The 26,344-nt window shown below is 34.3% G+C and overlaps 1 protein-coding gene across 1 annotated transcript; it reads right to left on the minus strand.

Annotated features, from left to right (window-relative positions):
• Positions 1-1,545: 1,545 nt before the first annotated feature.
• On the minus strand, positions 1,546-24,738 carry LOC132549015 (peptidylglycine alpha-hydroxylating monooxygenase-like). The gene is made up of 13 exons (XM_060212927.1): positions 24,420-24,738; positions 19,297-19,430; positions 17,797-17,851; positions 13,216-13,309; positions 12,764-12,882; positions 6,343-6,426; positions 6,039-6,087; positions 5,757-5,821; positions 5,109-5,189; positions 4,523-4,599; positions 3,401-3,454; positions 2,769-2,818; positions 1,546-2,001 (listed from the first exon to the last, which is right to left on the minus strand). Exons 2-13 carry the CDS (start codon positions 19,414-19,416, stop codon positions 1,644-1,646), a joined length of 1,206 nt encoding a protein of 401 aa, XP_060068910.1. The 5' UTR covers positions 19,417-19,430; positions 24,420-24,738; the 3' UTR covers positions 1,546-1,643.
• Between the last annotated feature and the right edge of the window lie 1,606 nt (positions 24,739-26,344).

The following is a 26,344-nucleotide window of genomic DNA, read 5'->3' on the forward strand; positions in this document are numbered from 1 at the left end:
ATAGTTTGTTTTAGGTATTTGTCATAAACATAGTTTGTTTTAGGTATTTAAGTCATAAACATAGTTTGTTTTAGGTATTTAAGTCATAAACATACTTTGTTTAAGGTATTTGTCATAAACATAGTTTGTTTTAGGTATTTGTCATAAACATAGTTTGTTTTAGGTATTTGTCATAAACATAGTTTGTTTTAGGTATTTAAGTCATAAACATAGTTTGTTTTAGGTATTTGTCATAAACATAGTTTGTTTTAGGTATTTGTCATAAACATAGTTTGTTTTAGGTATTTGTCATAAACAGTTTGTTTTAGGTATTTGTCATAAACATAGTTTGTTTTAGGTATTTAAGTCATAAACATACTTTGTTTAAGGTATTTGTCATAAACATAGTTTGTTTTAGGTATTTGTCATAAACATAGTTTGTTTAGGTATTTAAGTCATAAACATAGTTTGTTTTAGGTATTTGTCATAAACATAGTTTGTCATAAACATAATTTGTTTTAGGTATTTGTCATAAACATAGTTTGTTTTAGGTATTTAAGTCATAAACATAGTTTGTTATGTCATAAACATAGTTTGTTTTAGGTATTTAGGTATTTGTCATAAACATAGTTTGTTTTAGGTATTTGTAAACATAAGGTATTTGTCATAAACATAGTTTGTTTTAGGTATTTGTCATCAACATAGTTTAAGTTTTATATTTCCTCAAACTGAAGACATCGTGAGTGAAAAAACAAATTCTATGTCGATACGTCATTTATTTGTCAATATGACGTTACATGGAATGCAGAACACACCTGGTGATGCTCACTGGGGCTAATAATGATTGTTCTATATGTGGACTGGATGCCTCGTCTTAGTTCAATTTTTTATGTTAGCAAACTCTTCACACCGAAAATAAGACAACAGGGAATGAAATGCATCATTGGTTTTTGGTAGTATGGTGTTCAAATTATTAATGAATATGTTTGTTAAATTTATATTTTTTTATTTTCTTTATTTCCTTTTAGTATATTTTTAATTCAACATGGATGTTTGACTTGTTTAGGTCAGGATATGTTTGACCATCGATCGGGCGTTCAGATTCCGTTCAACGAAAGAGTTCCAGCAGGCCAGATTTCTATAGCTGATCTCATATGCTGTCTGTTGCATTAAGCACGATACAATAACTGGCTTGCTGCGAAGACTTTTCATCCTAGATTCTATTGCAAGAGACCAGCACAAAATCTTTAATAGAAACATACTTTATATAGATTTGATATAAAAAGCATATACGGGGAGACCTGAAAAAGTACATAAAGACTTAAATCGGGCGATCCGACCGATGATCGACATTATTCTAAGCGGAAATTGTATTAATATGCATCGATGTCAAGACACAAAAAGATAAGCAAAAGTCCTAATAAGGAAATGATCCTTCATTGCACCAATATATAACATGACAAAAATTTGGTTTGTTTGAAAAATATATATGAATTTTGAGAAATATTTTTACAATATCTGTAATATATACATATATATATACAAGGATAATTCATCATCTGAGAGAAAACAAAACAAAACAAAGATTAACAATATATTATATAGACTTCATTAATTTAAACAAGAAAGACAACAAACAACTTGAGACTTTAACAACGTCATTTTTAGAGAACATTGTCATACATCTTGTAGTCAGAATCGTATGCAGTGTTGAGAGCCTGAAGTAAGCGCGCAAAATCGTTACGGTTGACTGCGTGTCCCCGTGGTCGTTGTTGTCGCCTTTCTGGGTTCTCGGCACGCTCGAGTTTTGCTACAGGGCCCTTTCTCTTTGGAGTTTTCTCCCCTGGCACTAAGCTTACTGTCTGTGGCTGTTCCTTCAGGTTCATGTTTCCAGCGTATGGGGAGCTTTCCCAAGTGTAATAAGGCGCACCAGAGGAAAAACAGGAGTTCTGGTCGGCGATCCTGTCACCGTTCACATAGTACATCATATAGAAATTGCACATCTCGTCATTTTGGGTGGCACTGTAAAAATTATAGAAAGGTCTTTCAAATTTCAATATAAGATATATAAAGACTAAAATGAGCGATTTAAAACCGAAACGCGTTTAGAATTTACACAATCAAATTGACTAAGGCTATATAATATTTTTTTAAAATATGCCTTCATCAAAGAAAAATGTTTTGATATTTCCTCATCACGTCAACCACTGTAACATCTGATATCATCGGTGGAATACAAATGTACATTTTGCTGGCACTTGATTTTGTGGGTTGATATCACGAAACCCATAAGTACTAAAATTAGTATCAATCTGTCTTTCCCGAGGACATTTACATTGGTGTAATTAAGATTTACAACGAAATCAACGTCCACAAATATTCTGCAGTGCATAAACTATTTTTAAAATCAAGTGAGTATAAGAGAAATGACTATATAATGATCAATATTTGAAATCCTTACAAATACGATTAAGTTATTTCAATGCACTAAAGTATAGTCCTTACGACTACTTTACTTATATTTCTATCTTACAATCGTCCTTGAAGGCTGCATCAGTGATGCCAAGGGCCTAAATTATAACCTAGAAGGCGACAGAGAAAACAAACTATTCGCTGAATGACAAAATCTTTATGAGGTATTTAGCCTAACAGTTCAATATATTATAATTGACTTATAAATAGACAAGCAAAAATTCACTAATTTTTTAACAATTTATTTAAGTTCATACATTTGGTCTAACATAAACACAGCACAAAGGTGATTGAATAATTGGTTGAAAGTGTCTTACCCTATATATACAGTTCTGTCCAAATTGTTCTCCATTGTGCAACGGGCAGCCTACGTGAGAAATTTAAAATACATAATTGAAATTGATTACACTGAGCAATGCATTCTGACAGAAAATTTAATTTACATAACTGATTGACATTGATTATTTTTCCCCACGGGATTTCATGAATTTCTCCAATTCCCTTCCACTGCAAGACAATTCGAACGCTTCAATTCAGACCAATAAGAATGTTTGATTAAAGATATAAGCTTTAATGAACCGATCGAAAAATAAGATTAATTTCATATTATAAACAAAGAACATGGCCAATCTACTGTAAATTGTAGTAAAGCATATACAATGAATTACTTATTTGTAGAGTTGAGGTATTAAACAGAGGTATTTCCACACAGTGGATATAAGTACTTCAGTAAGTAATGTAGGTAGAAAACAGGTATATACTTGTACAAAGAAGAAGAAGAAGATGAAGAAGAAGAAGAAAAAAAGAAGAAGGAAAAATAGACAGAGGAAAAGAAAAAAATCACAACAAGTATTGAACTCTGAAGAAATTCGCGCTGTTTTTTCTAGGCTGAACAAGTTTTTGAAAAATTTAAAAGCGGTAATATCAACAGTTTTCAACACCAACGCACCAAGATATCGTTGTTCCTTATTTCCATTCCTGGGCTTGTAGCGTTATAAAACATCTGAAATAACAAAGAAGTATTTTTCAATTCGAGATGAATTCCAGAAAAAAAATATATTGCTACAAAAATGAAAGCAATATATCTTGTTTCGTTATTTCAGAAGCTAATCATTACGAGTTCAAGAAAACAATCTATTTGAGTTTAGTATCACAAATTAATTCGTATTAAGTGGAGTTCATCATGACCAACAAGCACACAGTAGATATTATCGAAGACGTAGAGCGATGTATTGCTTTTTATCTTTAAAGCTAGTTGTGTACTAGGAGATAGGGGCATGCATGCAATGTCATTAAATATTAATAGTATCGTGACTTTCAATGTTCATACACGCAAACATAATGACCGTGTACTTTGTACGAAGGTGTCTCATGAATAGTAAAAGTTTCAGCTCTGTTTCACAATCCCCGAAGGCACAAACCCAATATACACAATGTCTTGTAGGTAAATGATGACGTCACACTACCCGAAGTCAATTGATTAACTTTTTATAGGTATTCAATATTTGTTCAAGGAGTAGTTTCCTTTAACGGGGACCGGATACCTGTAGCACTGCCCTTCTAAGTATGATGTTCTTTAGCATTGATACGACTACATCACGTGAGACTCCAAGTTAAATTAGACTCACTGTATACATGAAATAAAAATGAGTGTTATAGTGGGATAAAATCAATTTAATTCCTTTCAATTACACTACAAGAAAAAGTTTTACTAAAATGTGACCCTCTTACTTTCAAACTAAAACAATGAATAGATATAGAATAGTTACGGATGGGAAAGGGATAATTTTATTAACCCTGAAGATAATATATTTAACACTTGATTTCGTGAAATACGGCTCAATATATCTACTTGTACTAATTTCAACAGTTCGTGTACATATACATTTGTGAATTAAAGGTACTCGTGAAATCAATGAAAATGACTGATTTTACAGAACTTCTAATTAATAATATCTGATACAGAAATACCGAGGTATACTTAATATCAATTTTCTACAATTTTTTTCAAAATATATACGAACAACTCATTGTTTCCACTATATATAACTTAAAGAATAAATATTTTTACCTGGGGTTCCTGTGGGCTCTTCCGCCCAATTTCCTCCCATTTAGCGTCTCGGACTCTGTATCCCGACACTACTTTCCCTGTTACAATGGACTTCATATTGTCATGGTGTGCATGATTGGTTTAAACAAATGTTACGTTGAGTAATACTTTTGGTCATGAGTTACAATTACAGACGTGAAGGTATATCTGAAGTCTAACTACGCATTAGAGCGTCTCACTGTTATACTTGGAAAAAAGTCTGTCGATTCATTAACTCGTAAAACATTGTCAACACTTAACATTGATCAATTTTCTGTTGAAATGTGTAGCCAACAAAGTCTCAAACAAATATCTACATTTTATATATCTACTAACCGGAGGAAGATCCTTAACATATTTTGTCAATCACTTTTTGCAATTCACCGGCTGTTATAGAAGTATCCCTTCACATATAAATAATCCAAATTTTATCAATACAGTTTTTAAATGTTATTTATAAAACACCAATATTAGTAATCAACAAAGGTTCAATGACCATTTAAAAAAAACATAAAAAGTTACCTCCATACCAGTGTCACCATGTAATCAATAGTATAAAGGGTCTTACCGAGTGTGTGCGTGTGGGTTCTAAATGCGAAGGGATGTAAGGTGAGGTCGGTTCGTAGTGGACAAGCACTTTCCAAGTATTCTGTAAAGTGATCATGATCGTTAAGCATCATATCTCTTACATTTGTATATCTTTACATATCTGGTGAATTGAAGTTTTGGATAAACACATAAACTACAAAACATTAAAATGTTTAACATCTCATTTTAATTGTACAACTATTTATTGTATACCATGCTAACTCTGACTACGCCATGTTTTCATATGGACATCCTCATATGTCATGTATGTATGATCTGAAGTTCAATGAAAGAATATGAATTTTGAATTTGAATTTTGAATTCTTCATTCCCTATAAAATTACCAATGTCAAAACTCTGCATTTTATGGTTCTTACTATGTACATGTTTGTATTAAAGTAAGTTTATTGCACTCATAAAAGTAAGTATTAAAAACTCGAAGCTTTCCCTTTGGAAGACAGTTGTATAAACTGGCAAGGACAGTTGGAACAAAGGTTTGTTCTCTTCTCTTATAACTGTTCGAGATTTTATTTCACAAATTCATAAAGTTCTATAAAAAGCGCGGAATACTGTGGTTTATATACTGTAGCTTTTCCTTTTTTTTAAAAATAATTTCAGTTTGCCTTACCGACGGAATGAGCTGGTATTCGTCCACCTGTGGCTAGAAGATAAACGCCAGCTCGCTTCGGCATTCTGTAAAGTAAATAACCCTTATTATGGTAACAGCACGGATAATATAATTAATTTCCCTCTTCTGAATATGAAACCGCTGTTCACAGCATGGTAATGCTAGCATCAATGTTGAATTATATAATGTCCCAAATTTCTTACAACTATAAATAATAGCAACAATTCTGTTGTGTAATTTTTTTTATAATTCTCAAAACACTATATACTGGTCACTACTTACTGTTGATCTGTCGTTACCAAGGTAATGCCAGAACTGTCAGTTTCCCCAGCTGTGAAATGAACATGATTAATTATTTGTTTGTACAAGTAGCGGCGTATAAGCATCAAGGCTGGACAAATTGGTTGCAATACTTCATTTTCTAATTTTCTAATAAGTATACATTAAATAATGAAACGCAGTCTCGTAGTCATTACTGTTTAGGTTTTTATCTTGACATTTAGTTAAATATTGAAAATCTATTATTTAAAAAATCACATCATAATGCTAATGCCATTGCAGTAACGATAACATGGTTTGCCCTTACCTAAAAACGGAGAAACATCTTTGTAGTGAACCTGTAGGACGAGGTAGTCAATATTTGTATTCCCTCCAACTTTAAAACCAACGCCTGCAAAATAAAAAACGTAATAAACCGTCAAAGGGATCCATTTTTTTTGAGAATAAAATTCAATTAAGTATTACCGCCTTTCAGACAACATGACAAAACATTATTGGGCAGCGCCTGTACATGGACTGCACATCCATTAATGAAAGTTGTGAATGTGTCGCTTAATTAAACTTTAATGAATGTTAATTAAATGCAACTCAGTGAGCATTTGCTATATTTGTATGTATTGACTAATTACCTTTTCAAATATACCAGAAGGTGCCGGAGAGTTATTTGTCATAGTATGAATAAGAAACACAAATTATGTGTAATTAATAGACAATAATATTCTATTGATGCACTTTTTTAATCAAATGATATGGCATACACAAGACACACTTAATGCAGTGGAAATACTCTAAAGCATATACAAAAATGAGTTCCCTAATGATCATAGAGAAGAGGTCTGAAACTACAGTAAAAGAATATTGCTTACGTTGGTTTAAAAACCATTGATATTCCAATATGACTCAAATGCTGAACCTATAACAATCCAAGCTAATATCGTACCAAATAGTCTCTTATACATACTCTGGCATTGTTTTATAAACTCAAAATAAGGTTTAATCATATTGTTAGTGAACATCGAAGATTAAATATTTGCCTCAATAATTGTTTTGATATTTCTAATTTAGAAAGAATCGGTTAAATACCTAAGAATACAAAAAGAAAAGTATGATAAAACTGATTTAGATTGATATAAACAGTAAATTACGCATAATTTGAATACTGGAAAAGTAAGAGGTCAGTTACAGCCTATTGATGACCAGTTACCTTTATCTAAAAATGTTTCCTTTTGTGTATAAAGAAAGTTTTATAAGGGATATTTATTCTTCTCTTGCTAAGTTTGAGTTTAATTCTGAAATAAGCGTTCCATTGCTCAATCATGTCATTAATTTAAGGAGTCAGTATGATATGTGCTAAGTATCTCACATATATTGTATACAATGTTGCATCACATAAAATAAAAGAATTCGTCATCACAAAAAGATGATTGGTTTAGCTCTTAATGCAGAACATATATATCAAATAAAATATTAAATGGGCGTGGTTTATTCACCGTAAGTGCCGATGACAGCGATGGATCAATAATCATGTCTTATCCTAAACCTATAAAATGTATTGTTAAATGACAAACACTAATTGCTCATCATCATTTGTATCATTAATCCATGAAGTATAATGCCAAAACTGCAAACACAATGTCTCATTCACACCTTTTAGCTATCGTTGATACCACTGTCGACAGGCAACGAATCCACATTGGTTTCGAATAAAGATACACAAAGAAGCAAACAACGAATACATTTCCAGTGTTTTTACTCGACGTGAGTGTATATAAACACCAATTGCAAACTGGTGCATTCGTGTATCTTTTAAAGGTCTAATAATCGGAAACATATCAAAATATTTGTTAAAACTTAAGGTGTTTAAAACAAGTGCAGTTCTTGAGATGGAATAGCAGTAGCACATGGTGAGTTTCAGACCCTCACCATGTAATACCTTTCAATTCTATGTTTGTACCAAGAAGACTACTTAGACGATGTTCCTGATAATGCCCGCTGTTTATTCGACGTAAACCCGACTGTAGAGTGTTCCTAACCGATAAAACGTTAAATTAAAAAGGATGAAGTTATATCTCACAACCTTTAAAGTGAGGTATCATGGAAAAAAAAGGCAATAGTAAATATAACAATCCAATGAATTAATCTAAAGATTTTTATTGTTGACCCTTAAACGAAATTTTTGACACTTCAACTTTTATACTTTTATACCTTAAGATAATGAAACTATAACCTAATGCTAGCATATTCAACGGTAATTCTATCTTTCGATAGATATGTAATTTATAAAGATATCCTGTGAATGACATACATAGCCGCACATATTCTACTTTATAATAATTCATAGCTGCATATCGTCTACTTTATTGAAATTCCTAGCCGCACATCTACTTTATTGTAATTCAGAGCCGCACATTTTCTACTTTATAATAATTCATAGACGCGCATCTTCTACTTTCATACATTCATAGCGGCACACATTACCCTTTGATATCATTTATAGCGGTGCGTATCATTCTTTATTGTAAAAGTTATATGCGTACATTTTTATTTCAAGTTTATCAGCGCTGTTTTAATAACCTGCCCTAAGACGATGTGGGTATAAGGGCAATCGACATTAAAAAATAGTATGATACATTATCATACTCGTAGGTTCCATTGAGAAATAATGGGGATACCTGAACAAGACGCAAACTTCTGTACTTTATCAATAGTCCTTTAGAAAAGACTCCAGATACGTGCAATTAGCCATCTGATGATGTCAACTAATAATGATATGAAGAACAAAAACTACAAGTAAAAGAGTCTTATAACAACAAAAATAAATTACTTTTACTCGTCAAGGGACAAAAAAATCACGACCGCCTTGTTTTACCTCAGGCTATCGCTAGTGATTGTTACCGTGATGAGAAACGATCCTGTTTAGGAGTAAATTTCGCTATGCTCCTTCCGCTAGGGTCAAATAAATGCGAATCCATGGTGACAGCTAATTAGCAAACCCTTGACATTGCACAATTGCAACATTGCAAACCATCTTCATAGACTTGCTTATAATTTTCCTTTGAAGATTTACTTTTGCTTTTGAGATTAAAATATCTATGGGTATGGTTACGTTTGATTAACAAGCAGGGACGCTAGTTCATTGGTTGGTTGGTTGGTTGGTTGGTCGGTTGGTTGGTTATTGGTTATTAAATATTTACTACTTAACCAAGAGTGGGTTTTTTATACGTGATGGATATGTACTCAGTAAATGGGATCTATAAACATCCTGACTAGATAATGGAAGAGTGTGGTGATTATATAGGTTGTTGATCGTAGATAAGATAGTGCTGTTATGAATTTAATATGACATTCTGGGTTCTTACAGCGTAGATAAAAATATATACACTGTAGATTTTTAGTCTTTAACGATTTGGCTCATAATCCACTCCACAACGTGTTTTTAGTAAATCACGTCTCTAATATTACCATTGTAATTTTAATTCATAGGAAATCGTTTATATCTATATCTTAAAACTTTAGTTAAAAGGTTCAATACCTCCAGACAATGAAATTGCCTGAAGGTAAAAATGCTTGGGCGATCATGTCAATTTCCCAACAAAGAGCAGGAACATCGTAGACGGTCAACATATACTTACTCGATTCCAGTGAAACCAGTGTTATTTGACGCAAATTGTCACTGTGTTAAATATATTTCCTTGCCTTGGTTACACAATGTAAGGTTTCTTTATCCCTTGAAATTGTGACATCATTTGATGATATTGTGCTTCACCCCAAAATGTGAAGACGAGAGATATAAGAAACTCGTGACCAGCGATCTCGAAAAATAGACACATTGAGTATGAAACGATAGTCCTCGCTCCGAGATTTCCGTACTGCCGCGAAAATCTGAGTCATTGAAAAAAATAATTACACTATATATGTAATTGATAGAGATCTATGTATTTCATACATAATCAAATAAAAATAGACAATCTATTATACGGCCCTGAACTCTTTACAAAAGTGTTTTCATTACAAAATACATGTATGTTCAACTTTAATGTAATATGTTCAACCTAGACAGAGGCAGTCTGAAACACTGTTGGTCGGCTGATGTAATGGTAACACACTCTCCTTTCATCAAGATGAAAAGGTATTGGAGTCATATGACCGACCAGGAGATTTTCCCCAGTTACTCCGGTTTGTTTGTTTGTTTTTACTCCCCTAATAAGACCCATCGCGCACTTTCACGTAGACTGATAGCAAATGCTACAAAAAGTTTTAAGTCTGCTTTGATAGGTTCGTGTATTTTTTCCAACGAGGTTTGTTTATATATATATTACAGCATGTCATTGTATTGAATAAAGAGTTACATTACAGCATAAATATCCCTAGACCTAAAGTTTAGTAAGACGTTAAAATTGCTATGATGTGTGAGGTGTGCAAGGTTGTTTATCTGTATGTTTAAAATGCTTTGAAAAATAAAATAAATATTTAAAAAAAGAGGTTAAAATAGTATGAACAATACAGAAAGAACAGCAATCGCCCTCTTCAGTCACTAGAAAATCAATACTAATTCATTTAAAATTTCATACAAAATATTTTCAAAAGCTTACTTAGACGGGATAAGGAAATACAAAGTGTTACGGTATCGATGTAACCAGACTGCAGCCCTTGTCTCGTTACTGTCGCGGGCTGTTGTTTATTGGAATGGACATTTACTATAGTGCCAGGCACACAAAAACACTAGGGACAAACAACCGTATTCTACATCGCAGGTAAAATCGATAGGCGTATGTGTGGGCGAACAGATAATTCAATATTAGCTCCTTCATTTAATACCCCAGGGTTTACGATCAGCACACACAGACGTTTGCGTGTTGTTGAGCAATTGTGACTGTTGGCATTCCAAACAAAGATACAACCATTAGAAATTGTTAAAAAGGAAGTTCAATGCCGTACTGGTCATTTTTTGTATCTCTCATTTTGTCTTAAAATGAATAATGCATTAAGGATTACTTTCTGCAGTGGCGATAAATAATCTAGTCATGAAACGGTTGTACCGCTGGGGGAAATCGTTTTTAAATTACGTGATAGGAAAACTAGACAGAAAATAGACAAAACTTGTTGCTCGTCACTTTATCCGGTGAATACATGATAGAGAATAAATTACCAAATACGTTTATTTTGGCTGCTTTAGCGTGAGAAATTTAAACTCTGAAAAACATGTAATTGTCCGGATTTCAATATTGATTTAAGAGTCTTGCTTACCCTCCTTTTGTGGTCACTATTGCCAAACATGAATTATACGATAGAAAATGTTTTCTGTTGCGGTTACGTTTGTCAAGAGATCTGGCTGCTCATTTGCAAAACGTGTTTGAGCGTTCTCGGGAAGATTGTTAAAAATATATTTGAATTAACCGTAGCGATACTTTCAATGTGTGGGCACGTGAATGCTTAAATTCTTTGATGTATGAAGCTATGAAACTATAACCAAATCTATTGCTATTTTAGAATATATAATTACAAAGTGTAATCGCGAAATTTTACTAGTCCAATGTTAAATGTTAAAAAAAACAATTGCCTATTTGATATGACGCGTTGGGCGCAAATGTTATCAGTGTTTGGCTTTCATTTCATGATACGTTAAAGAATATAACCAATATGCATAGAGCTGTGTTTTTGGTGATGTCTCAACGACACGACATTTAAAGTGTACGATATTATAATTTTATCTAGAAGTGTTTACCAGAACTACAATTGTTGATGTAGAAAGTAATCTCTCCAAACAAACCTCTACTTTTATATATAGACTAATTCAATATATGCTATACTTAGCAAATTCTATATGTTAACAGTAACGTGTTTCAAATACTGCATTCATTATCACAATCACCATGTTGATTTTCTGCAAAATAGCACCTAGATACCTTCTTCAAATATGATTAAAGCCGTTCCCTTTGTATAAGGCAGCTCAAAATATGAGGGTTTCTGCAAACATTGAATACCAACAGTGTGTACAATGACGCGATCAATACACAATAATGAGGGATGGGACGGATTCTTCAAACATCATCATTGGAACTTCAGAGATGGGATTTATGTCAATGAAAAGCAGCGCACAGCCAACATAAACGGTAACCCTTTGATCTAATCAATATGTGGAAATGTTTGCCACAAAAGAAGAGATCATTTTGTTTCTAAACAGTGGATTTAATAGCACTGTCAAACTAAACCAACATGTTCCATGTGGTCGGTTTCATTTCTATTAAGCCATGTTTTTGTTTACGGTTTCAAATTGATTCCAAATGTCTTCCTGTTTGTTATGTGTTAAACATCTGTTATCACTGCTGATTGTTATTAGTGTTCAATCTCGAAATGACATAATGGCGTATTTTCCTTCCATTAGTTGTTTCGTTGTTACGCCTTTGACAAGTTGGAACTGAAACTTGTTGCAGAGGAGTATCGACCGGTTTTCTGCGTCTTTATTGACAATGCTGGAAGTTAATGCTCTTTCCTGACTGGTTTCTGACATGAATTTCCACCAATTTGGATAAAGATTTTACAGAGAAACCTTTTAGTCTTCAAAACTTCAGGCCCTTACCATCAATGACGAGTCCAAGAAGGACGAAACGGATAGATGATGCTTTTCATATCTATTTCCTGGCTCTAGTGAATCTTATTCTAAATTTGTATTAAAAGCTGCTATTCACTTGTGTCTTCACATTTTTTCAATGATCTGAGTGTCTTACCTTCAGGGAGCTGCAGAGCTGGGGCATCCATTGCCCATGCATAAACAATTTGTTGACCTTCGCCACAAACCCCTGCTGTGGAATAAGAAGAAGTAGTGTGGGCCATCTCGCCACAGTTCCTGTAACCAATGAAAATAGGATTATATCTTTTTCATTGGACAATTTCAAACTCATTTTTAACCTTATCCTGAACATTCATATTCTTAAAAAAATACTTACCAGTGGCATGAAAATGTTTTGATGTAATCAAATCAAGTCTCCTTAGTAAAATGAGAAGGAAAATCGAAAATATTTGCGGGACTGGAGTCAAACAAGGGCACAATTTGAACAAAAGAAAGATCAACACGTGATCGATCACATCCAATATGTAAATATTTTTCTAATAAAAAAAACTCCCATGTTGGCGTTTCCCCCTTGACGATCGCATACTTAAATCTATAATGAATACTCACCAGATGGCGTTTTTATCCCTGACGCCTGGCTCCTTGCATCCGTAGAGGAGCATGTGATGGGCAATTTCTTTGTTGGCATGAGGGCGGAATCCAACTGTAAAATAATAGTAAGTATGATAAGGAGTTTAAATCGTATACCAGATGAAAAATATAATATATTCTATTATTCTACCAGTTTGTTGCTGAATTTGTAATAAGGGGTTACCATATATCAGCAATTTACTTTCCTTACCAAGAACTGTAAGCCAACTTCCTCTCGCGTGCTATTTTTATCATCCTAAATTTCGCGAACGTAACCACGTATAAAAGGTTCATCTCTGGGAACAAGGACAGGAATGACATACAATGATATAACCTGTATATATAACATAGAATAGTCTATTTCGCAAATGCTGAGAAAAAATTCTAATGGATCTAAATCGCAAAAGTAAGTATTAAAAGTAGTCTGTTTTTATCATGTGGTTACAAATCATTATCGTCATCTTTAAGTGCTCAATAATAAATCACCAAAAGAGTTCTTGCTAAAACAGGTTTCCTGGACTACATCCATTCTCTTTAAAGTATTACTACTAAAGACTATTAAAATTTGTTTGTTGAAATACCGAAGATTTTCTATGGCAGCTAGAATACTCATGTGCTATGTTCTGTCTTGTATGAAAATATTTCAGTGATACATGAATCTATTTCATATTATTAATGACAGTTGGTGTGATGTGTAAGCTTTACTGAGTTACTTGCAAGCTATAAATTATACAAGGACTGTTGTAATACACTATCGAGCTGGTTTCACATCTACATCGTTTCAAATGGAGTGACTTTCCGTTCTGTTAGGTGATAAACATCAGTTCAAGTATAGCTTTGAGTTTCCAACAGTCATGGTTTTTGTTAAATTTCTATTATCTTTTTTACAAAACCTTTCGGGAAATAAATTACAGCGACGTTTGCGTGTTTTGAAACCAAATCAATTATCACAAAAAAGAATTAGTCTACCTAAGTGCCAGTTGCAGCTAGAGATGCCACGACTACCAATTATTGGTTGATAATGTCATAGACGAATCCGAGCTTCATCTAAACCAGACGAAAGACATTTTGATGAAACAACGATTGATGATTAACTGGTAAACATAATGAATCTATTGATGATGCATGTGAAAATTAAAAAAATATATGACCTGATTGCTTGTCGACTTGAGGGGAAAATATAATGAAGTTCTTGGTTTATTAACTGCAATACCACACGTTCCCAGAGTCATGTACTTTATCTTATGATTTAGATCGTGTCAGGCTGTTGATGTTTGGCCACAGCAAGGAAACAAGAAGGCATACACGACATTTCCTGATAATTTGATTCGGATAATTAATATCTCCATGTCCTAGCTGACGTAAATCTAGATTGATCATTACTTGAATATTTTTATGAATGAGACATTTTGAGCGAGCATTATGACTAGAACTATACATTTCAAACTCGTTGCTACAGTAAGGTTAGGTTTTAATTAAATGTTACTTCCATCAGGTAAGAAACTCTTCTCATACCATGACTCCAATCTGAGGATTTTCTACATGTAATCGGATCAGATGGCAATACTGGGTATTAGTTAGAGCAGAGATTCTGTAATTTTCTGACAGACTACTTAACTTGAATTGTAATTCCTGTAATGACAGCCTAGCAACCTCAAGACGTATGAAACTATTCATTTATTACATTATCGATTTATCCTCTTTTTAAGGTGAAGGATTTAACTTATGCTATATCCTGTCATAATATGAATGTCAGACTCTTATCAATATAGGAAAAGATACAGGTTTTTTTTCAATGCTTTATTTTTAGTGGATATACTTGAAGCAAAAATGAGTGTTTATTTCATAAAGTCATAAAACGGGCTATATTCTTTGTATAAATTTTATTTTCAAGACACTGTATCTATTTTTCATTCCGCCTGCGAGAACAGAAAAAATGAGCATCCAGGAAAATAAGAGTGATCGGAAGACATGTCTGAATCTAGATGGGGTGATGTAGGCCACATACATTTTATAATTTTCATCAATCTGATACTTTTCGAAGAGAGTTGAGTGATGAAGTTTCCCCTATAAGAGTACAGTGTTTGGGAATTTAATAAGCCCAATCAAATTTAATTTACAGAGTACTAGAAATGAAAACGTCAACTTGCAGTGTTATTTCAAAACGTTCCATCGTATTATTCCTGAAGTAAACTATCGATCAACTGATGAATGATATAGACACTAATTAATCTGACTTGTTTTCGCGCCGCTAGACTCGATAAACATGAATTTGGGTGTGATTATGTTTTCAATATTGTTTATGCGTCGTGTTCTTCATCAGAAACGGTTGAATAACATAACATCATTAAATACCAGTGGTTCTTTACACATAACTAATTTCATTCACCTTCCGGCTCAACTCTATCTAATTCTAAATGATGCATATGAAGCCGGACGTGTTTAATGCTCGTTTGTTTGCCTGTTGTATACCTTGTTGTATACCTTGTTCTCATTCGAAATTTGCATACCTGGCGTCGCAGATGGAGCAGAAGACGAGTAATCTTCCGGAACGCCTGGTCTTATTATTCTTGTATTTTCCGGAGTATCCGTTTAAATCTTTCTTTTGTTCATATTTTCCCCTAGGTTTATTGAATTTGAGTTTCGATTATGATCCTGTTGACAAGTTGGTCTTTTCTTGTTTTTGTCTCGAAAGGGTTTATTAACTTGTGTGTTGTGAACAATCCTAATAGCTATGTGCGATATGTTTATGAGAATGATGTTCTCATTTCCTACATAAGGATGTCATACCTTGGAGAAATAACACTGACGAATCATTCACAATAGTGTATAATGTAAAATCTATATCGTTATGTAAAACCATCCCAGAATTTTACGTCAGACGGAAGACTCGGCAAGCGACAACCTGAATTATTAAACATTACAGTGAGTGATAATATGCCCAGAGCCTACTGTTTATCTCCATGACGACTGTATTACAAAACTGCAAAATGCGAAATCGTGTTGAGGCTATCTCTAATCCAACGCTTGAAACTGTACACTGAAGAATGACTACTCTATATACGTTACTAAAAGTCATCAGGAGAGTGTCGGAACCGTGGTGCTGTGACATTGATGAAACATTTGATGCAAGAATCTAGTGTATCAATAAATCACGTGCGGTGATGGAGAATAATGATGCAGTATAGACGCCAAGAGAATCTCGAATACATATGTCAGGACGTAATTAGCGAATGCCGCTACATTGCAGTGTAAAAATACATGAGTTTATGGTATCTTAATCAAATCGCCAGCTTTAAGGAGGGATAGGCTATGTCTGTACCAGATTTATACAATACAATGATGTATGACTGTGACAAAGTCTGGCCTATTTAGCGAATATGTAGTATTTCCTATTTTTCACTATATACTTCAGCTTAACAGGAAAGCTAGCAGTTAAAGTTGATATCAATTTAATCTATTTGAAATGTTCCTATGGTCCATCTTAAAATAGCTTTATAACCTTCATATTAAGCAAACATCAAATCATCATTTTGGCTTTTGATTTATTTTACCTGGTCTGAAAAATGTTCATCAAGTTTGATTTTGTTTTCTTTTACCACTAAACAGACAAAAATATGTGTGCCTAGACGCATACTTCAGAAATGACAATACAAATTGTCAAAAAGTGAATCGCTGATACAAAGTACATATGATATAAGAATATTTTTATCCAGTTTAGAGAGCATGTTTACATTTTATATACAATTTTTTTTTATGTAGATGGCAAAGTAAGTATCTTTCTTTGTTAGTGCAGTCGTACACTTTTCTTTCCTGATATTCAAATTACTTGCAATGTGCATATTTTTACTCTTGCAATATGACAACATAAAGCCAGGTTTCCAACAATTTTTGTTCTGTCAAAAATAGAACAATATTGATGTTGGAGGCCCCAGATCAGGTCAAACCACGTGTCACCCTGGTCACCTTACTCAGACGGGTTGGGCCGATACAGATGGTGTACATAATTTAGTCTATGCCCCAGTATCTGCATCCTCGATACCCCAAAGGTGACGTTCATTATCGCTCTATGCTCTGCTGAAGAATGTCATTGCAAAATCGAAGGTTCCATGTGCGACATCTTTTCTCATGAAACCAAATCTTGACCAATTAAATTACTTCGCGTGTGCCTTCAAATTTGCCATGACATGTTCCAGGGGTGAAGAGAGGATACAGTATCTGGGCTGAGAGGGCTTGTCGTGACCTTAATTGACTATACCAGTTACTGGAGCTGTGATAATAGCCGAAATAAATGGTCGATTCGTTACCATCTCGTTCTCAGCTACGTACGTCAGTGTTAGTAACCTTCACATTGATCATTTGTCTGCTGAAAGTGACAGTGTAGTTATCGAAACTTCACACTCTAATCTTCTAATAGTTGTTTTATATGAAGTTTTATATAAGCTGAAGAAAATGTTCCAAAACACCATATAAACAGACCCAGTTTATGTGAGATACAGAGGAAGACAAAACTCTAAACAAACATTAAATACAATTAGATTTCTCAATATCACTACTTACCTATGTAGGTAGGAGTTTCGTTCATTTTCATACCGTAACAGAGATATGTGTCTTTCTGTAACAAATATATAATCACAATGTAAGAAATGATCCAACAACATATTGTTCCGAAAACATGGAAATATCATCAATGACCTATATCAAGTATTGTTTCTCCTTTAAATTTAATGTTTATTCAAATTCGGATTAGAAACCAAATACGCCTTGTATGCTACCAACTTTGGGGATTGTGTGACAGATGTGGAGAAAAATGAACACACGGAAAATTAACGGGAGGTATTTTTCAGTCTTGGAAGCTCTTTCACTGGATTTAAAAATAGGTTTATAGGTAAACATTAAACTTAAGCACGACCTTATAACAAAATCGACCCGTGTCTGAGATGTAAATGCATTAGATGCATTTTGAAAGATGTTAAGTAATATATAATCTTTGTTTATAGGAAGTGTACGTCCGGTTGGTAAGCTGATGTGTATGATCTATCACTTATCTATAGAGATGGGTGGTACCTAATACCGATAAACGATATAAACATTGTAAACTGCGTGGGTTAACATCAATCCTAGCTGAAAACATTGTCAGTTGTAGTCATTAGACTTAATAATAAAAACGACAGCAAGGTCAAGTATTTGTTCTCTTCCCCCAAATCATGTATTGGCAGATGTGGTACAGGACCTTTTGGGGGAAATGAGGTCAGAATTTGTACAGAACTAAACCAAATAATTACCAATCCAAGTCGAAAACTTGACATTTGAGATGAACTATGAGCATTGAGATACCATCGTGACATAAATTTAGAAGAAGAAGCTGTATGGTGAAGTTTAATCCATTGTTTGGCTCTACTCTACCCAACTATAAATTTCTGTAAAAAGATGAGTATCACTTGTGTGTTTTTTGTACAATTTTACAGGTCTTATGTGATGTTTTGAAATTTATTGTAAGTAAAAGTCGATGGTTTCATTAACCCTTACAACATTAACGCCCAAATTACCGCCATCGTAACCCCGCCCACTACTGGATGCATCTCAAAAGGATTTTTAATGCACAGCTTACATTTAAATAGTGTTGCTCTCTCTCCAAGGGCAATAGTACTTGTAGATTACACTGTGTTTCACCAAATCAAAAGGGAATGCATCGAAAACACAACAGAGCGATATCGAGTAATCTAAGTCTTACTATCACAAATATGGGTAAGCCTGATGCGTTCATTACAAATTTCAAATTTTGAGATAGTATCTTGTTAATGTCCGCAGATATTTGAATGGAGTTTTATTATCAACACTGCACTACAAAAACCAGCAATGCTGTTTACAGTCATGCGTTATTTAGTAAAGTATCGCGAATCTTGACAAAAGTAAAACACAAGCAGACTTGATTGTTTGTCGTAGTTTCGCTAATCCTTATTGACTTCGGTTAGAGACTACGACCAGCGCAGTCTAGCGGAGAATAGTAGTACTACTGGAGGTAATCCAGTCTGGAAACCATACGTCAATTATACTCACCACTTTAGGTTGAACGGTCGGCATGAGAAGGTCGACATTTTCTGTCTTTGAATCCCGTTTGACAGGGGAGCCGTAGACACAACAAACAACAGCGACAAGGAAAGCCAAAATGGCCTTCATTTTGTGGGAGATCTCTGAAATTAAGAAACGTTCCTTTTAATTCGCATTCAAGTTTTAAAATGATGAAACTAAATTGTAAACATAAGCATGAATTTACAGTCTAAGTTTTTTTGTCAGGGACTGTAGTTTTTCTTGTGGAATACAACATAAGAACTAACTACATCTTTACGGTATTTGACTCAGGAAACGTCTGGAAAGAATTCCTACTTCAACTGAATGTTACTAAAATATTTCAAGGACGCGTGTATAAAAGAAACGACTGATAATGTAGGTATCTGTTGAATATCTCGCACGGATTCTCAAATGTTGAAAATTGTCTCCTGTTTAAACTAATTAGAAGATAAACCACTAGTGAATATATATCTGTCCCATCTTTAAAATAATGCATTTTTATTTAAATGGATATTTACCAAAGAGATTCAGATATTATTTTGTTTATAATTAGGAATTAAATTCGATGTGATTGTTCTGATAATAGTTCTTAATGGAGGCGATGTAATTGAACATCCTTTTAATAATTATACTGCCGTGACGAAACGCCCCTTCAGGGGCTGGATGTCGGGGACGTGCCACAAGTCACGTACGTCATAAAAAAAAGCGGGAAATCTCAAATCCAGCTGCTGGATCCGTATTGAACGGATGTGCCTTGGGGACTACAATATAATTGAATTAGGCAAGGAACCGTTAATTCTGCAGCGTAAATAATCGTGTTTTGGAGGGAGAACAGCACAGAAAATTAGCTTCAGTATTCTATTAGTTTAGTGACAATGCAACATGACTTCATGTTTTGAATACATTTAGCAGTAACCCAACGAGTGTGCGACACCATTGTATCAAGTCGGTATACAGAGAGAAGGACCTGATATCATTGCTGTGAATGTTTTGATATAATTTGATATAGGAAGAAAACTCTACATAGCTTCCGCTTTCTGATATGTGTACATTAGATAACATGTGGTAAGTGTGCCCGCAAGTATTTCAGTTTTATAGATAGGTAAAAGTTAGATAGGTAATCCAGCTTTTTGAAGATAGGTAATCTAGCTATCATAATCTTATAGTATTTCACAATCTTTAGATTAACAAAGATGGCGATAAGAAAAACAGAACATGACCAATTTGATTGTTAAAGATTTAAATGACTGAAAAGCTGACTTCACTACACGAAAAATTAACTCAAACATAGTCATATATGATTAAAATCAACAAATGAAATTAAAAAGTAAAGACGGACCCTAGAAAAAAAAGAAAACAAAATTTGTTTTTGAAACACTATGCCCGCGGTTGCAACTGTACTGTGTAAGGCATGTGTTATTTACATGTACACTTTGTGAAAACTTAGGTCTTCACTGTGGTATTGATTTTTATTTACTTCCGAATATAGTTCAAGGGTCTTTTCATAAGGAAAACACATGCTAAATGTGAAAACCCTACCTCTTACGGTGCAATAGATATGGGCAAGTTAAGGTTGACAACAGACAAACAGACAGCACAAAAACATGTCCTTTATCTTTCGATTCGGAGGTGGAGGAGAGGGAAGAGGGGGGCGGAGGGGGGGAGGTTTAAAAATGACCCTATTCTAAATGTACTTGTGAATATATGGTGTTTGGAACGCTGAGACGAAACACAGTTACACATGTGTCAGACAGCTGGTAAGTAGATCAATCAAAATACAAAGTAACACTGTCTATGACGCCTTTCTAGCACGAATGGTTGTAATTGTCTTGTTGGAGATGATATACTTAACGCTATATATGGCTTCAATGAACATTACATAAAAAACATAATACTGTAAGTCTTCAATGAATGGTCCTTATAATCTTGGTCGATTGTAACAGCTGTAACTACGATACAACGGGCAAATCGTGGTCTGTTTGCCTAGATGAATCTGTTGGGAAAATATACCAGCAAAAAGCGGTAGGCCTAAACAAAATTTGAAATATGAGAAACATTGAACAGATATATATGTTTCCCTCGGTGCAAATACGCTTTACACTGATGAAGGCTACAGAACAGATATCATATCCGACATAAAATTTCTGATTTGTTGTGATATAAGGACATTTATTCAATATATATTACCAACATGAAGAAGATGTTTCAATACATGATTGAAAACAAATAAACAATATTAGATATGTTGATATCCCATAATATCAGTTAATAATTCTATATGTGATATAATCAGGGATCACGTGTACGTTTGTATATCGGATCAACAACTATCAAAGATTAGACTTAAACAACCTTAACACGACATACCTGTACAGGAGACAGCAGTACTGTAATACAGGTAAGTCTTTCTCAAACTGGAATATGGAACTAACTCGAACTTTTATCAGTCAGTACAGATCATGTGCGATAGCTAGATTCTCAAGAGTAAGCCGGATGTTAGGATTTGAAGAGACCTGTACCTGAATAGTACTACCTGTGCACAATCCGATGACAGTGATGGATTGACGATATGTTTAGCCCTCGGGGTTATGGTATGTTCACAAATACACAACATTTGATTACCTGTACTGACAATAATTGTACATCGTGAAGACTGTTTTATATTGTGTATCATAGCTGTCCGAAATGGTTTATCTGTAATGAATTGCATCAATGTATTTAGTGATATTCTGACGCCTTCCCAAGACGTTGTATATACGTAGTCTGTTGATCTTTGTGATATACATGTATATCAGGATGTAATATAGATGTATATAAGGATGTGATATAGATGTATATAAGGATGTGATATAGATGTGATATAGATGTATATAAGGATGTATATAGAGTGATAAAGATGTATATAAGTATAGATGTAGATAAGGATGTGATATAGATGTGTATATAGATGTATATAAGGATGTGATATAGATGTATATAAGGATGTGATATAGATGTGATACAGATGTATATAAGGATGTGATATACATGTATATAAGTATGTGATATGGATGTATATAAGGATGTGATATAGATGTATATAGATGTATATAAGTATGTGGTATAGATGTAAATAAGGATGTGATTATAGATGTATATAAGGATGTAATATAGATGTATATAAGTGATATAGATGTATATATGTGATATACATGTATATAAGTATGTGGTATAGATGTATATAAGTATGTGTTATAGATGTATATAAGGATGTGATTTAGATGTATATAAGGATGTAATATAGATGTATATAAGTATGTGATATAGATGTATATAAGGATGTGATATAGATATATATATGTATGTGATATGGATGTATATAAGGATGTGATATAGATGATATAGATGTATATAAGGATGTGATATAGATGTGATATAGATGTATATGAGGATGTGATATAGATGTATATAAGTATGTGATATGGATATATATAAGGATGTGATATAGATGTATATAAGGATGTGATATACATGTATATAAGTATGTGATATAGATGTATATAAGTATGTGATATATATGTATATAAGAATATGATATATTCATATCTTTGTGACACGTACAAAGTGATTAATTGGTTTTTCAGTGGAATATTGCTTATTTACACAATTTAGGGGGCCCTTTTAAGGATTTGGCACGAATTCCCAACACATGGTGTATTAATTCAGTCACAGATCTCTTAAAAGCGACATTTATACCTCTGTAAAAAGGCCACCTGTCTATAAAGACCATTATTTAATGCAATTAAAAGCAATTGAAAATTTGCATTAAAGCCATCTGTGTTTAAAGATTACCTTTTTTCTGCTCATTTAAGTGTCCTCTACAGAGAGGTTTGACTTAATGTGTCCTAGTGATTACTATAATATATATATATATAGAACGTGAGTTGGGAATTCGTGTCATGAACCCCTGCACATTTAACTATCATGATAGCCATCCGTTACAATTCGCATACGAAGAAATGGGAACATTGACAAATACATCAAGGCAGCTAATGTTTTGAGAAACCAATTAATATGATTGGTTGCGCTATCCGGTGTATTCAATATTTTGTGACATAATTTATTATGTATATATATGCCTACATTGGAAATACTGTTAAACTGACACTGTTTATTAACAGATAAGTCAATAGACAAAAAGGTTGATAAAGAATTGGAACTTATACTAAGAAATTAATTTTGTTATCAATTTTGTAAATTTTCAAAAGGAGTGATGATATGCCCACGACCCCAGCGATTTCAAATCTACTAGATGCTGAGGGGAAGGCTTAGTGAAACTGGTATAAACAATCTGTATATATCTTGTAGTGAATTAACCTCGTCACAAGTTATAGTGTAATGTCTCCCGGTAGGGGAATATATGGGATCGTTTTAAGTAGAATTCGTGTGTACAATAAACAGAATAAGTGGAAATACGATAGTAATACGATCTATAGATGCAGCAGATTGCCTGGAAAGAGTTACATCCTAATTAAAAGTGGTTAGTAATGAAAAAAAGAAAATATTTCATATGGAATTTGCGCAAAATTAATGTTGCAATAAAATTTGACACCTAGAATGCAGCACATACGACGGGAGTACGTGGTTTAACCCTACATGTTATGTACGTGGGAGTGGGCGTGTACACATTTCTGTTTCATATGTATTATTGAACGTTTCGTCAGATCGTTCTGTTACAATAGAGATAAGACAGTCGAAAGTTCGCCCCACGCTGTCTTATCGCCAGGAAACAAATCTAATTCAGGCATAAAATCCAAAACCAATTCAAGCGTTTTCAGTGATAGTTATAAGAACATAAACTCTGGCGTGATTGGCAACACAAATTGATTGCAGCGATTAGGTAATTGATTAAAGCTATTGCTGAAATCCTTGCCAGTACTAATATTTACATGAGACTGAAAAATGTTACATAGTTATGGTGTTGACATACCTTACACGGGGACAACAAATTAGGTTTTACAAATGACAGTTAGAAAACAGTGGCCACCATCATCACATTCCGAAACAGCCTGTTCGCCATGTGGACAAAATTACATCGTATATATATAAACTGTGTTGAAGTATGTACATACCTTTGTGTTCCTTATGTATCGAGAGTCCTTGTCTCGTTGTCCAGTAATATATAGTAGGTTGGCGATAACACTTCAAGTGTACGTCAGCACGTAGACTCTCTCGGGTCTAAGGTCATCGATAAAAAATTCACGTTCTTAATGTCACGTCCTACAGAAGCACTACATCCATTACGATTCGCGGTCAATAACGTTCAAGTTCAGCTGCCTCAACGTTGCCATCCCTATCGCAGACTCAGAACGAGAGATTGACGCAAAACGGTTGCCATGACTACAGCGATTCCAATGAGGTATCGCTTGAGTATAATGGCGTGGAAATAATCAATGTTAACCAATGTCTATGGAGCAGCACGCCCTACTGACGCGCGAGAGCCGCCGTCGTGTGAACCAATCGATACCCGTGTGACGTGGAGAAGTTGGGTGGCGATCGATATATGTTCTATAAATAGTCGCTTTCAATTGAGGCACAAATCTATGAAATCGAACACTAAACAAATCGATAATAATGGAAAATTAACGGTTCCGGATGTTCGTGTTCAAAACTGTTTGTTATTCCAAAAATGACTTCTGCAGGTGAATTGTTCCATGCTTCATAATTGCAGGCAATTAGAGATAAAACGACTGCAGGCGTTGTACTATTTAAAATTGGTATTTTGAATTTGGGTATGGGCTATCGTCGCTTTGCTACATCAAGTGTTGTTGCAAAACAAACGTCGAATTTTAATTAAGATATAGATACTGAAAGCCAAAACTAGCATTCTTTATCATTTAACAGGAAGTATACCATTGCCGCGAGTCTGATGTCGGAGCAATCGATAGTGTGGCCAATTAAAATGGTTTTATATATTTGGTTCTCAGGTTGAGAACGTTGTCGCTTTAGGTGACATTGTCAAACACGACTATTCTAACGTAGGTAATGTGTCGCTATAACTGATTAATGAGAAAGGCGAACTAGCATCCGTAATAGGATTATTTAGTGGCAACTCGAGTATGTTTTAAGGTAGAGTAACCACAAACACACTTAAATAGTTATCTGTGATCACCGCAGTCGTGAAACCGAACTTACGGTCATGATGATTCAAGAATTTGTACACCTCTTTTTCTGATAAACGCTCAATATTGATTTGTCCGAAGCGTTCTGATATCCATCTCCGATTTTGTGTCTAGCTTGGCTGTGGACGATAGCCGGAATTCCTATCTATACTCGAGGGATAAAGAAAGGTGACATTATTTGCAATATCTTGCGAACGCGTTGTTTAAAAACAATGAAAATCGGTCAAGCAAATCTCTAGACTACAGTGCACGTGGTCCTGTATCGAATGTTGCATTATTGTATTGCGTGACGATGTCTTCCGGGGAAACCACGAAACGGGAAAATCTCGAGCACAGCAGTGTTGTGACATTGAGTTGCACTGCTCGTCATACCATTAGGCAGTCTTCATAGAGACACATTATTTTCCGATATTTTGATTAATTTCTGATAGCATTAAACAATGGCAAGGCTGACATAAGTTCAGATGGATCAGACCATTGCGATGATTATGCATTGTCAAAGGCAAATATAGGTTGCCAGACATTTCGGTGTCCATATTTGCACTACAGAACGTCTTGTTAGACGTATAAGGGAAACTAGGCGGGTTGCTGACAGACCTATGTCTGGGCGTCCGTGCGTGACGTCACAAAGTCAGGATATGTTTATTGTCTCGTGCATTTGCGTAATCGGCACCTTACTGCCACTGAATCTGCCCTTCATACCATAGGTACTCATAACCGTCCTATCCATGTAAAAATTGTAAGGAAACTATGGCGGGAAGTTGGTCTGCGATCACGTCACCCGTTTGTAGGTCTGCCCCTTACAGCTGCTCGTCGCCAGCGTCATATGTTTTGGGTGGCGGCACATGCACCCAAGGATATTGCTATTGAGGCAG

Source organism: Ylistrum balloti, unplaced genomic scaffold (assembly GCF_031769215.1).
Source record: "Ylistrum balloti isolate Yb309-2 unplaced genomic scaffold, AGI_CSIRO_Ybal_v1 Utg370038, whole genome shotgun sequence".
In the NCBI taxonomy this organism is placed as follows: Eukaryota; Metazoa; Mollusca; class Bivalvia; order Pectinida; family Pectinidae; genus Ylistrum; species Ylistrum balloti.

Bases quoted from the DNA above. Each gene is read 5' to 3' on its own strand.
- LOC132549015 (XM_060212927.1), bottom strand. From the start codon at position 19,416: ATGAAGGCCATTTTGGCTTTCCTTGTCGCTGTTGTTTGTTGTGTCTAC. The intron at 13,310-17,796 runs GTAAGTAGTGAT...ATTATTTTACAG, and splicing joins CGAAACTCCTACCTACATAG to TTGGATTCCGCCCTCATGCC. The intron at 5,822-6,038 runs GTAAGTAGTGAC...TTTACTTTACAG, and splicing joins TTGGTAACGACAGATCAACA to AATGCCGAAGCGAGCTGGCG.